Source organism: Cyprinus carpio, chromosome B3 (genome assembly GCF_018340385.1).
Source record: "Cyprinus carpio isolate SPL01 chromosome B3, ASM1834038v1, whole genome shotgun sequence".
Lineage (NCBI taxonomy): Eukaryota > Metazoa > Chordata > Actinopteri > Cypriniformes > Cyprinidae > Cyprinus > Cyprinus carpio.
Window position 1 is genome coordinate 40,787,252 of NC_056599.1, and position 15,673 is coordinate 40,802,924.

Consider the following 15,673-nt stretch of genomic DNA (forward strand, 5'->3'; position numbering starts at 1 on the left):
ACCATTAGTATATATTTTAAATGTATATTCTTTAAATAAACTTTTCATATAACATCAAATCAATATTTTTGTTTTCTTTAATTTATGATACAGTTAAGAATAATAATAATATTGTTCAAACTTGACAGATGATAGAGAAACATTGGCATTAAATGTCATCAGGCACATTTCTTCATTTTTCTGAACAGTCCTGAACAATAAGTTACCTGTGTTAAGTTAAGGCCAAATTAAAATGACCAATAATATGTATAAATGAATGTAAATAAGATTCTTACAGTGCTCTTTTGGTGTTTTTGATTACTGGCATCAGTCCCATAAGTGCTTCATCAGATCTACTGTATTTCCTCAGTTCAAAGTTCTCTTGAGTCTCTTCTGACATCTGAAGCAGAAACACCAGGCCAGACCACTGAGCAGAGGAGAGATTTTGTGCTGAGAGTTTTCTTGAGCACAGATTCTTCTGGATTTCCTCCTCATCTTTCAGTTCAGCCAGACAGTAGAAGAGATTGATGGTTCTCTCTACTGATTCCTCTTTCTTTATTTTCTTTTTGATATAGTAAGCAGTCTGTATGATGTTCTCTGTCTTGAGTTCCAGTCCTGGCAGTAGTTCCTTCAGGTCACTCTGGTTTGACTCCAATGAAAGACCCAGGAGGAACCGGAGGAAAAGGTCCAGATGTCCGTTCTTACTTTGTAAAGCCTTCTTGATTACAGTCTTATGAAGCTGAAAAAGTGGCTTTTTGAACAGTTTCCATGTTACTTTTTTTCTACAGGACTGAAGAAATAGGCTTGATTTCCCATCTTTGCTGATAAAACACACATAGAGAGCAGCAATGAATTCCTGGATGCTGAGATGTACAAAGCTGTAAATCATCCTCTCTGAAACATCTTTTTCCATCTGAAAGATCTGAGTGCATAACCCAGTGAACACAGACCCTTCACTAACATCTAGCCCACACTCCTCAAGATCTTCTTTGTAGAAAATCAGATTACCTTTCTCCAGCTGTTGAAATGCCAGTTTCCCAAGCTTCAAAATAATCTGATCAAAGGCCTTTGCATTGGCAAATAATTTAGGAGCATCACTGTATTTTGTTTTGATCTGTTGCTGCTGAGTGAGTAGGAAGTTTATGTACATCCCTGTGAGAGTTGTGGGTGTTTTGTCATTGCTCTCTTGAGCCAGCAGAGGCTGAAGTACAGTGAGAGAGATCCAGCAGAAGATGGGGATTTGGCACATTATGTACAGGTTTCTGTATTTCTTGATGTGACTTATAATGTTTCCAGCAACCTCAGGACTGCTGTTTTTTATGAAGTATTGCTCTTTCTGCTCATCGTTGAATCCTCGCACCTCTGTCACTTGATCAATGTAGACACGGGGTATCAGACTGGCTGCTGCTGGTCTGGAAGTGATCCAGATGAGAGCAGAGGGAACCAGATGTTTCTGGATCAGGTTTGTTACTATCTTAGTCACTGTTGTTTTTTCATGCACTTCTGTAAATCTGTCATTCTCTTTAAAGCTCAAAGGGAAGCGACATTCATCCAGGCCATCAAAGATGAACATAGCCTTACCATCACCTTCAGGAAGAGAGGGCAATTCTTCAGAACCACTAAAGAAGTATTTGTTAAGCAGATCCATGAGACTGTACTCTTCTTTAATCAAATTAAGTCTACGGAATGGAAGTGGAAAAATGAAGACTATGTCCTGATTTTCTTTTCCTTCAGCCCAGTCAAGGATGAATTTATTGACAGATACTGTTTTTCCCACTCCTGCGATCCCCATTGTCAGCACTATTTTGTTTTGTGTGTCACACAGAGCTTTAAACATGTCATTACACTTGATTGCCGTCTCCTTGACAGCCAAACGGTTGTTATTTGATTCCATCTGTATCACTTCAGGGTCATTCACTCTACCTCCAATCTCATTATCCACCACATATAAATCAGTGTAAATATCATTCAGAGATTCCTGATGACCTGTTTGAGAATTACCAACCAATATCCGCTTATAGTCCTGACTTAATTTGTTCTTCAGTCTGTGGCTGGTATTTATGTAATCATGAAGAGCAGCTTGACTTTTATCTGCAGTTGAGCCTTTCAGAAAACATGAAAAATACAGCAACAACTAAGTGACTGAATTGTTCATAAATTCATAATAAATTCATAATAAAACTAAACATAAATGTAACACTTTAGAATAGGGAACACATATTTACTATTAATTAACAGTTTTCTCCTCATTAAACTCCAAATTTGCTGCATATTATTTACATTATCTACATTATTTAATGTTTTTCTTTTTTTCTTTTTTTATATTAGTGTTATATTACATCCCTACTATGTTATTCCTATGTATATCTGCACTATGTTGTGCTTTCTTCTAGACTGGAAACTCCTGTCGTCAAGTCAAATTCCTTGTGTGTAAATATACTTGGTAATAAAGCTCTTCTGATTCTGATTCTGATAAGTAAGGTACAAGGCCAGAGTGGGACTCATTTTCATCCCTGGAGTTTCATGCTTTGGACTGGACCACTTTAGTTCAATACTGACTATATTAAAATAATGTAATTAAAATCTCAGTGTATAAGTCTGCTATAGTGCACTCATCTCTACAACCTTGTAATCCATTGTATTTTTCAAAAATATAATTTTCAATTCAGTGCAAATACAGTCGCCTAAGTGTTGATTTACAGTGGAGATTAGAACAGTTAATAACAATATTCAATGTAATGAGCAATATTCAATGTAATATTAAACAGTGTTGGGATGTATAAATCTCTGAAATCTGACTAAATAAGCTTTCCATTGATTTATGGTTTATGATAGGACAATGGTATATTTTGGCTATTGCTACAAATATACCCCAGCGACTTAAGACTGGTTTTGTGGTCCAGGGTGTGTGTGTGTTTTTTTTTTTTTTTTTTTTTTTTTTGTAGAGCATATATATATATATATATATATATATATATATATATATATACACACACACACACACTCACCAGCCACTTTATTAGGTGCACCTGTTCAATTGCTTGGTAACACAAATTGCTAATCAGCCAATCACATGACAGCAACTCAGTGCCTTTAGGCATCTAGACGTGGGGAAGACGATTTTCTCTTTTTCAGACCATTCTCTGTAAACCCTAGAGATGGTTGTGTGTGAACATCTCAGTAGATCAGCAGTTGTTGAAATACTCAGACCAGCCCGTCTGGCACCAACAAGCATTCCACGTTCAAAGTCATTTAAATCCCCTTTCTTCCCCATTCTGATTCTAGTTTCTAACATCAGCAAGTCATCTTCACCCCATCTAGATGCCTTAATGCATTGAGTTGCTGCCATGTGATTGGCTGATTAGCAATTTGTGTTACCAAGCAATTGATTAGGTGTACCTAATAAAGTGACTTGTGAGTGTGTGTATATTTATATAATATATATAAACTACAATTGGGCATAGAAAGTTATATTGTAACTACTGTGATCATGTTTACTTATTCCCACACTGTGGTACAACAGCTGAAACATCAATAATGGCATCATTAATTATCTCAGGGCATTTTTCATTGAGCAGATGAACCCAATGCTTTTCATTAATATTATTTCTTCTAATTCTTATATTCACTCAATGACAATCCTACCTGCCCATTCTGGTGTGTTGGGCTCATGACTGGTGCTTGGTAATGTTACTGGGCCTGGCTCTTCACTGTTAGCGGGAAACTGGACTAGAGGCTGCTGCTGCTGAAGAACTACAAGAAAAAGTTTGATGCATCAGCATGAACAGAATATAATTTTGCATGGCCGTTGGCATCTTGCACTGCTCCTAACTAAGCTTAACTAACTAAGCTTAACTTAATTATCAATGAATGAAATTCGATTAATTGTGCAGCCCTAGTATATTGTCTAGTGATGGGAAGTCCGGCTCTTTTCAAAGATTCAGCTTTTAAGCCTCCCAAATGGCTCTTCATTTAGTATCACTCTGAGCCTTCTTATTTTGCCCAATTTAGCAATTTTGAATGGTTTGTGTGTTGTTAAGCAATTTTTTTATTCAGTGTTTTTTTTTATAAGAGACTTATTTTTATGTATTTTTCTTCGTTACAAAAAATACACAGTTACTATTATTTATTTTAATAAAACTTTAAATGAACACAGAACACAGCTATCATTTTAGCCAGCTCCTCATCAACACTTATCCGTTTGGCTGGGGTCATTTGTTTTAGAATAAATGTGCCCATCTTAGTTTGACTTGCAGAAAGACATAGAATACCTGGAGTTTTCAGCAAGACCGTGGATGCTGCAGCAGAAGTTCTTGGCTCAGGGTCAGTGGATGGCAAGCTAGCTTGCTCTCTCTCCTCCAGCTGCACACATGGGTGGGCGGTTCTTAAATGTCTGTGCAGGTTTGTTGTTGACCCTGATTTGACAGATATTTTCATTTTACAAATTCTGCACTCAAGTTTGCAGTTTCCAATATCAATGGCTACGTTTACATGCACCCAAATAATCTGTTTGTAATCGGATTGACAGCTCAATCGGATTGAAAAACGTTCATATAAACATCTTAATCCATCCAATTGAGCTCGATCTGAATTAAATTTCGTTCGGATTGAAGGGGGTGGTTTATTCCTCTTCTAATATGATTGAGAGTGCATGTAAACACTCGATATGATTGAAACACGAAACTGAAAGAACTGCACATGTGCAATGATGCAGAAATAATGTAGGCTAATGACGTATGAGGCACGGAACGAGCGGCTCTTCCTTTTGAATAAAGTGTTGTATAAATGCGTGTCCCGTCATTATAAAACTCTCCTTTCTCTCGGCAACTGTGAAGTGGAGCAGGAAAACCTTGTTTTGGATACTCATCAACATGCAACCCGTTTTGGGCGTGGGGAGTTTTTTTTTTTTTTTTTTTTTCTTGATAAATATGAGCAGCACAGCGGTTTATATGCACATTTATCCACAAACGGGTAAATATTAATTCTGCTGTTAAAAACAAATAAAGAAACCGTGTATCACTTTATTTAGCATTCATGTAAACACTACAATCAGATTCATCAATCGTAATGAATTCAGTGTGCATGTAAACGTAGCCAATGAAATGCAGGCAGATGCTGCTTCTCTCCTCTCTTTTTTAAATCCGGCTCCCCCACCTCTCTGTCATTCTGTGTACCTGGCCTGTACCACTACACTCACTATCTTCGAAGTGTGTGTCCCCTTTCCTTCTTTCACATAATGGTATGATCTTAGTCTGTCCTCCGATGTGATTGGCCACATGGTGAGCCCATTCAAATAACAAGAGCCGGCTCGTTTTCGAATGACACATCACCAATATTGTCCTGGTAATCAGCTGCCAGTACTTTTCTGTTATTTTAAGGATTTATTTCTTACATTGTAGGGTTAGGTTAGAGGTTGGTTAGGTATCTGGCATATGGTGTTTTATGAGGACACAAATCTATATAATGACTTGGATATTACAACAAAAAGGTGGTTTATGGAGACGTCCTCATAAACCATCTTGCTGAAAACATACTTAACAGTTTTTTTGAAGTTCAAAAAATGCAGTATGATTTCTTTGAGGGGTAGGTTTAGAGGTATGGTAATTGTAAGGGGATAGAATATACTGTTTGTACATTATAAAAACCATTATGTCCATGGAGATGTCCCTGTAAACCACATATGCCAATTTGTGTGTGTGTGTGTGTGTGTGTGTGTGTGAGAGAGAGAGAGAGAGAGAGGAGGGGGATCAAACACTGGGAAGCATAAATCACACAAAAAGATCAGTAGAGCAGAGAGGAAAGTTTGTCTAATCATCACACTGGTAAAGTTACTCATGTTACAGACAAAGTGAATTAAATGTTACCTTGCTTGTGTTTGTTTTCCAGCTGCTCAGCCAGATTATTCTGATGCATCTTTCTCAAGATGCTGACCATGATCTTCACAGCTTCTTCTGGTCCAAAACATGCCACCATCTTATCCAGTGTTTTTAATCTATCTGCATTCTCCATTTCAGACTTTGATATATACTCATGATTCTTTAAGTGCCACTGAAACTCCTTCAGCTCAGCTTCCTCCAGCTCTTTCAGCATGTACACAAGCAACTCTTTGACAGACGCCATCGTCCTTCACCAATTCACAGCTGCAGGGCAAGAAGCAAAATATCTGATGTAGTTTCACTCTTAACATGTGAATTCACACATTTGAAACAAATATTAAAGCATAATAAAAAAATGTACACATGAACAAAAATACCAAAAATCTGGCTTAACTTTTTTTTAACAAAACAAGCTTAAACAAAACAAAAATCAAACCGTTTCTTATTACTCTTTATTTCTTTTTAAGTAGAAAATCAGATGATCAGAAGATACACAGATCGTCAGCATGGTCCGATATAATAATACTTTGATGTGCGCAAGTGTAACCTGCAGCTACTTGTTTTTTCGTTTTGTTGTTTGTTTGTTTGTTTTTTGTTTTTTTGTTTTTTTACAAAAGGATCTGTATTACCTTAAATGATATCAAACATGACTGTGTGAATATCACTTGCATTCACGTAGAACATTATATAATGCTATTGACCATTCTGAGTAAGGGGAGACGGGAGATCAGAAATCTTTTATAAATAAAAACACTTAATTCAGCTCAATGAAGTAATGTAGTGATATAAAAAGACCAAACTCAGTATACACTTGCCACTGTTCTATAGAGTCTTTCAAAGATATCAGTACCAAGATTAGTTTTAACAATGTCCAACCACTTTATATCAACATAAAATAATTCAACACTGCCTACGTGTATTATAGCTGCAAATTTAAAACGGAGAAAGATTTGATGCACTATTTTCTATGGAGACGCATCATGCTTGTCACATAACACAACACAGCCACAATAGCACTGTATGACACATGTATAGCTTTTTTTTTTATTTTTTATTTTTTTTCACAGACGTGTTCACTATCACTGATTCTCAAAGTGTGGTATGCAGAGGAATCACTGAATTAAATTTTGCTAGTTAACTTGCTAATTAGCACATTAATAATAATAATAATAATAATAATTCCTTACATTTATATAGCGCTTTTTTTGGGCACTCAAAGTGATTTAGAACGCCCACCACCTTCATTATCAGCATTTATTTGCGCAGCTTGTCAGTTAACAACCGACTTTACTGACAAGATGTGCATTAATGATCGGCCGATCGTTAACTTGTATCGTGCACCCCTAACTACAAGTTACTTCCCGGGTTTGTGACATCACAAACCCTGATAAACCCTCGCTGCTTTAGAGAAGAGGAAGAGAAAACTAGAGGTGCACGTACAAATCTATAAATATATGAAGCATGATTCTGTCTTCTAATGATTCTTATGGATTCAAAATCAATGTTCTAAAGCAGTGGTTCTTAATACTGTTACACACGTCCCCCTGCTCTGCATATCTCTCTCTCTTTCTATCTAATTCAGCTCAGCTTCAGCAATGAACTGTTAAAATTATACACATTTTCACATAGCTAAGAGAAGCATTAAACATGCAGTTGCCGTACTATATTAAAGCTTTAATCAGGATAAAACCATATATTAAAAGCTGACATAAGCAGTAGCACTTACAAATAACAGCGTATCTAAAAGTATGAGACAACAACAAACAAAAAACATAGGCCTACCATTAAAAGCCATGCTTACACAGGTTCTGCACGATCCTTTCAATAATATCCTCTGCTTCTAGATCGGGCTCAAACTGATAAGTGATATTAACGATGCTGTTATTTACAATTCAGCCGGAGCCCATGCCGCTGAGGTGAGGGACGGGATGTTTAGACACGCACTAGAGGCAGTTTGGCCAATCACAACACACTGGGCTAGCTAGCCAATCAGAGCCCATCACCTATTTTTTTGAGGAAGGGGCTTCATAAAAGATAGGAGGAAATGATCAGCGCACTCTACAGAACCAGCTGAAGCTTTGTGACTCAGAGGCTTTGGCTGAAATCTTCAAAGTCTAAGCCGTTCAACTCAGACTCTCAGAAGAACTTCAAGCGTGTCACCCTACATAACCAGGCACCCATCTATTCACCGTTGAGTGAATCCCAAAGATGTCATCCAAGAAAGATTGCCAACCAATCAGAAGCACCATGTTTTCCTCTGCTAAGACAAGCCAATCAACACAACACAAACACAAGTAAAAAAACTAAATCTAATTCTCACTGGGAACTGGTGCTGGTAAATCTAATGCAAAATATCATAGGTAATTTGCTCTGGAAATATTACAGAGGTTGTGTGAGAAAAACACAGACGTGGCAGATTTGGACGGGATTAAAATCATCAAGTAAGTCTGTGAAACACAATTTTCTCTAACGACCCCATGTAAAACTAGTCCCATTCAAATAGGTCTTTAGAGTAGCAAATAATAAATTCTTGTTTCATTTTAAGGAAGCAATGTCTTGTTTTATGTGTTTATAAAGCTAAACTCATGCCCAGATCTTGTTATCTAGCTCAGTGGTTCTCAATTCCAGTCCTCGCGCCCCCCAGCTCTGCATATTTTGCATGTCTCAACACACCCGATTCAGATAATCAGCTCGTTAGAAGTGAGATCTGCGCATGAACTGACATGGTCCCTATACAGTGTCCATTGCTCCCTACTCCCTGAGCAGGGGAAATCCGTTGAAGTTTACTTCACTTCATAATATTCTTTCAGATTTGCGCTGCGCCGTTGCCTGCAGCATCTTCACACAAACTTACTTGAGAAGCGTGAAGTGTGACATAATGTGTAAATAAATACAATTTAAATTCACGTCTTGCACACTTTAATGCCCTTTGTATAGAACATATACGCTCACTTCGAACTGAAATCATGGCAAAATATCCAGTGATGTCCACTTCACAGGGCACTTGCAGTCAAATACAACAAACATCTGAAGTGATAAGAGAAACATACAAAATGTGCAGAGCGGGGGTATGCGAGGACTGGAATTGAGAACTGCTGATCTAGTCCATAGTTAATAAAATATCACTAGAACATATTATGACCTTTGGCCATAGGAATAATATAAATATCAGAATTGTCAAGATATACTGGTTTTAATGCTTCGCTGGACGAATCAGTTTTGTATCAGAAGTTGATTCTGAATTTTTGGATTCAGTTCCCTTTGAGCTTGATTAATTCCTTATTTCCTTCAATAAGCTTCCAGCATGATCTTAATACTTCTACCACCTCTACATCGTATGTTTCTCTGCTCAGTGACCGTGCACCCAGGACGCAATCTTGATTGATTGTCCGGCACGTCCATGCTACCTCAGCTATTGGTAAGGTGCACATTCATTGCTTTCCTGGTGCTTTCTCGATGATGCTGCCTGGTACCTGATTCTAAAGTGTGACGAGAGCATCGGAGCTGTCATGCTGCATGTGGGGGTGAACAACATCAGACTGTGGTAGATGGAGGTTCAGAAGCAGAACTTCAGGAGCCTGATCGAGACGGTGCGCAATACATCACCCGCGACAAGGATCATCATGTCTGGACCGCGTCCGATGTACCGACAAGGAAATGAAAGGTTCAGTAGATTATTTGCTCTAAATGAATGTCTAATATTGATACTAATGCATATTAACAGTACCTTTTGAATTTCTGCATTTCTAAAATAAACATAATACACACTACTGTTGCACTTATCTGTACATAGTAAATGCAGTTTTTTAGCGGGTGGGGGATGCCTAAAGCGTGAATTCAGAAAGACATGGAAAACAAATAATGTTTGCTAATGGTTGCCTGTTACATTACAGTACAATATTCTCAGGGTCTGTATATGGCAATATTGATGCCATCCTTAACTTTACTGGAGCAGATGGAACTTGTTGCTTTGGCAAGGGGCGAGGCATTACTTGCATTATTTGTCACATAACTTGTACACATTTTACTAGTTAGACTTTTTCCAAATTATAATCCCTGACTAAATGTATTATCAAGTGAAACATTATGAAGTTTTATTCACTGCATCTAAATGTCTCACGCCAGGATATTTTTTTAAATGTTATATAAAATAGAAAGCAATACGATATAAAAGTAATGAATTATAATGTTAATAGTCTAATGTTAGAGTAAGAATGATTAGACAAAACTTTTCTGTGATGCACTCTGTTCGCAAATAATCGTAGATGTTTATAAAAAAAAAATTTAACGTGATATACAGCCAAGTATGGTGACCCATACTCAGAATTCGTGCTCAAGGGCACCTCAGTCGTGGTATTGCCGGCCCGAGACTCGAACCCACAACCTTAGGGTTAGGAGTCAAACTCTCTAACCACTAGGCCACGACTTCCCCAGCACGACTTCCCCCAACTATAGTTTCCCATATATAAAATATTTTTGTATTGTATAATAGGCCTACAAAATATGCTTTTGTTTATGACTATAACTAAACTTCTGCTCGCGAATATCTGCTCTGGTATAAATGTTTTGAATGTGTTATACCCGTTCATTGGTGTTTGCGATCATCTGAGGTGTAAATGTAGCAACTAAGCTGTAAATATCACATTTACATGCATCCATTCTTATCAGTGATCTATGCATCTTCTGGTAATTGCTATATAACAACTGTTTTAATTTTCCTTCAGGACTGTGGCTGCCAAACTGGCATAACTGCACAAGAAAGGCACACCCGTGTCGTTCAGTTTTAAGATAGCTGGAAAATGATACTGAGTAAGTGCACAATAAAGTGTATAGTAATTGTACTTTTATTATGCCTATATATTTGCGATCAGAAGCCAAAAAAGCTATAATATCTTTGATAGCTAAACATATTGCAAGAGAGGTATGTCACCACCAACATGACAAGGCACATTAATTTTATAGATCGTTAAGATTGCGAACAATATTCAAACACCAATGTGATTGTATTCCTAAATTGTGATTCATCTGTTTCATTCCTCAACCTTTGACGTGTGCGATTACAATGTTGTGATCACTTGTTGGTTCATCCCTGCAGCGTACAATCATGTCAGTGTGATTCGAACATTTAAATTTGTGTTTGCGCTGCCACTGACCTAAAGAGAGCAGCTGTCTGTCATGAATGAAACGGTTTCATAGTCTTTTCAGCCACAAACATTCTAATCACAGAATTACTGGGATAAAAGTTTATAGTTCAGATATAAACTGGTTTACAATATGTATAGTAGCGATTAAAATAGAGTAAATCACCTTTTGAAAGTAATTTGACACTTCAAATGAAGATTTATCATTACATTGTTACGCCAGTAGGTGGCGAAAATGGGCTGTTAAAATGTATTTGTCTTTGAATCATACACAAGATTAGTTAAAGAACGCTGATTCGTCCAGTAATGAAACAAGTACATCTTGAGTGAGTCATTTAATCATGGATATATAAATTACATGTGATTTTGTTTAATTGTCTAATGTTTTTTTCCTTAGAATTAGGAGAGAATAAGCTCTTGAAGAGTCCAGTTTATATGTAACCTGTTGATTTTTGTTTATGCTATTCAGCTCCAATAAATGGTTTGCAAAAAAGAGACACAGGATAAATGTTTGATATCATCATTTAATCAAATTGGAATCGAAACTGGGAATCGAAAAGAATCGGAATCAGAATCAATAAAAATCAAACGATACCCAACCCTAAGTATCAGTGACAATCACAATAATGTTAATAATGTAGTTTATCATGGAAAACAGAGACTGATGTTGACATGTTCCACAGGCTAAGACCGTGTGATGCACACACTCCAATGAGTCTCTTCAGATGTTTTTTTTTTTCTTCAGAGCACATAAACATTATACACTTTGGAAATGCTAGGTATGTGATGTTCATTTATATATTTCAACAAGACACTACCAGTCAAAAGTTTTTGAACAGTAAGTAATGTTCAATGTTTTTGTAAAGAATAATCTTCTGCTCACCAACATTCTGCATTTATTTGATCCTAAATACAGCAAAAACAGTAATATTGTGAAATATTTTTACTATTTAAAATAAATGCTTTCTGTTTGAATACATTTTAAAATATATATTTTTCCTGAGATCAAAGCTAAATTTTCAGCATCATTACTCCAGTCTTTCTCCAAAGCCCCTTTCACACTGCGATTCCGGCAAATACACGGGTAATGTGTCCCGGCATTTGTTCCCGGGTCGCTAGATTTTGCACTTTCACACCGCCAGTGATTACCCGGAATATGTGCGTGCGTTCATACATAACCCGTAAAGGTCCCGTAAAGACACGTGATATCAGGGTGTGACGAGTAATGTACGAGTCGAAAACGCTAGGCACGTTAACTTTCACTGAAGCTGGAGAACGATCTCAGCTTCAGCACGGAAAGTGAGGAACTAACTGATCTCTGCTTCGTTACAGTTTGCACATATTTGTTTCATTGCGGACGTTGATCTGCCTTCAAAACACCCGCTAAAAGAGGCGCGTCATCACTACGACACGGCATTAGTTCTGGCTTTTGTTCACACAGCGCTCGTCCCGGGACTGAACCCGGCAATGTTACTAGGTCCCCGACCCGGGTTCAATCCCGGAATCAATCCCGGGACGTGTTTGCTTTCACACAGAAGTCGACCCGGCAATGTTCCGCCAATTTGCTGGGTCCGACGTGCAGTGTGAAAGAGGCTCAATTGTAACAATTTACACTTCATCATTCAAAAGCTTGGAGTCAGTATATATATATACTGTATACACTTAATTAAGTACACCTTGCTAGTACCGGGTTGGACCCACTTTTGCCTTCAGAACTGCCTTAATTCTTTGTGGCATAGATTCAACAAGGTGTTGGAAACATTCCTCAGAGATTTTGGTCCATATTGACATGATAGCATCACGCAGTTGCTGCAGATTTGTCGGCTGCACATCCATGATGTGAATCTCCCGTTCCACCAGATCCCAAAGCTGCTCTGCTGGATTGAGATCTGGTGACTGTGGAGGCCATTTTAGTACAGTGAACTCATTAACATGTTCAAGAAACCAGTCTGAGATGATTTGAGCTTTGTGATATGGTGCATTATCCTGCTGGAAGTAGCCATCAGAAGATGGGTACACTGTAGTCATAAAGGGATGGACATGGTCAGAAACAATGCTCAGGTAGGCTGTGGTGTTTAAACGATGCTCAGTTGGTACTAAAGGCCCAAAGTGTGCCAAGAAAATATCCCCCACACCATTACACCACCACCACCAGCCTGAACTATTGAAACAAGGCAGGATGGATCCATGCTTTCATGCTCTTTACGCCAAATTCTGACCCTACCATCTGAATGTCGCAGCAGAAATCGAGACTCATCAGACCAGGCAACGTTTTTCCTATCAAAAGTCTTTTTTTCATGTTCCTAAAGGTTGTAGTACATTGCAAGTTACAAGACTGACTTACTACAGGTTTGCCAATATCTCCCCTACTGTATGTACAGTCCACAAATATTTTATGTAAAATTACAGTAATTTACTAAAAAAAAAAAAAAAAAAGTAATGTTCTGAAGGTTGAGGTACATTCCAAGATACAAGACCGACTTACTACAGGTGAGATTTTGCTAGATCTCTCTTCATATAAGTTCTCAAAAGGTTTTTTTTTTTTTCATGTTCCAAAGTTTGTAGTATAAAATATTTGTCTACTGTATGTACATTAAGGGAGTTATTTGCTAAATTTTACCTGTAGTATATTACTTGGTGTGTCTTTTTATCTTTCACATTTAACCCTAGGATTATTCATGTAGGGTAAGGAAAGTCATAACTAGCCTTAACCATTAAGTACTTACCCGCCCATAGGTTGAAATCCTTTGACTCCCTTGTCGTTGCTCTTGTTTGAGCCTCAGTTTGTAGTTATAAGTAAAGTCTTGCAAGAGGGAATTGTAACAATAAAATATCTTATTTTATTGGTTACAATACAAAGCAGTTAATGCAAAAATACATTTGTTACACTTCTTTTTGGGTAATTCCAATTACATATCAATGTCTGTGACTTTTGAAGGACATTCTTCCCTCTGACGCTTACGTTGCTGTCTGTGTCTAGTATTCTTCCTCTTCTAATCTTTGCCTGTCTCAGTCATCTCTGCTTGATGTTGCAACATGCTCTCTTCACCACCACTACTTCTTGTTATCCTTTGTGGTTGATTACAGAGCATCAAACTCAGACATCTAACATTCACAACTGTTGCTTATTCATTCTAACAAAGCCAGTATTGCAAGTGCAAGCATTTTTATATCAAAGCATATATGGAATTAACATAAAAACAAGCAAATATCATATTGAAACAGGTAAATATCAATATCCAAAACAAGTATGTCAGTCTGGTTATTTGGAACATACCTTAAAGTGAATTACAGTAATTTTTTTCTAAGAATAACTATGTACTGTATGTACAACAAGGGAGATATTGGCAAAATCTCACCTGTAGTAAGTCAGTCTTATAACTAGGAATGGTCTACAACCTTTGTAACAGTAAATTACAGTATTTAAATATATATATATATATTTGTGCACTGTACATACAGTGAAGGAGGTATTTGCACATTCTTACCTGTAGTAAGTCTTGTTACTACAAACGTACTACAAACTTTGGAACATCAAAAAAAAAAAAAAAAACTTTTTGGTGAATTGCTGTAATTTTTTTCAGAAAATATTTGTGTACTGTACATACAATGAATTATTGGACTTTGTTTTGTACTGTGAGGAAAATTAGCAGACTTTTCCTAAAGCAGTCTAGGCGAATATGCAACTAATACCAAACCTAAAAAAACTAAAAAAAAACTTTACTGCACTTGAGTTTTCTTTGGGAGAAAAAGGATTAGGTGGAATTTTGTGCATAGTGTTAATATTCTGGTCTCGTCTGCTTAACTGCACATAGTATATTTTATTAATTAGCAGTGTTGGGGTTACTGCATTATAGGTAACACAAGTTATGTAATCCGATTTTTTTTTTTAAGTAACTACAGTAGGTAGACATCCAAAACGTTACTTCTACCGCCGCTCGTACCGCCGCCGCGGCGTCTGCAAAGTGCATTTGCAGCTTTTGACCGCTGAGTGGCGCTTTAATCACAAGTTTTCAAACAAGCGCATCAAAGCACATTTTCGCAAATAGACGTCAGTTTTGCCTCTCTGATGTGTTTTACATTTGACGGCTGCAGTAAGGGAAAATGAAAGAAAAACACTATAGTTAAAAATATTTAATATTCACAGATGAAAGTTTGGTAATTATGAAGTTATGTGCATTTCTTAGAACGAATTCAAGCAGGATAAATGTCAAGCCTGTGCCTGAGCCTGTGCTTATATTTTCTCTAAGCTACGCAGTATTACACCATATTTTAGATTTGACACATTTAAATAGGTGTGCAGTATTATTTATATAATATGAATTATGTGTTATATTATTCAAAATAAATTGTGGTTTACTTTGCATCAGAGCATTAAAAGTGGTAGCCTATTTTAGTGAGCTAGGCTACATGGATTTATATGGAAAAACGTCAATATTCTCATATATTAGGCCTATATTTTAATTTATATTTTAAAATTCCTTTAATAAAACAACATGCATTTTTGTTATTCCGTTACCTGTCCTTTATTTTGACAGACAACTTCTTGGGAAAATATATTTGTCTGTAAGAAATTGTTGCTTTTTTTATAAATTATTTTCTTTTAGTAAAACGTGAGGCACTGTATAATTTCGTTCCCATTATTTAGGCCTGATTAAAACAAGAAACGAATAAATT

General features: G+C 36.9%; 1 protein-coding gene across 1 annotated transcript in view; it reads right to left on the minus strand.

Annotated features, from left to right (window-relative positions):
• The window catches only part of LOC109081430 (NACHT, LRR and PYD domains-containing protein 3-like), a 28,097-nt gene extending 21,998 nt beyond the window's left edge, over window positions 1–6,099 (minus strand). The window contains exons 1-3 of the mRNA XM_042721431.1: window positions 5,844–6,099; window positions 3,625–3,732; window positions 276–2,082 (exon numbers count right to left, since the gene is read on the minus strand). Coding sequence (XP_042577365.1) covers window positions 276–2,082; window positions 3,625–3,732; window positions 5,844–6,099 — 2,171 coding nt within the window. The remainder of the gene's footprint in view (window positions 1–275; window positions 2,083–3,624; window positions 3,733–5,843) is intronic.
• Window positions 6,100–15,673: the final 9,574 nt, after the last annotated feature.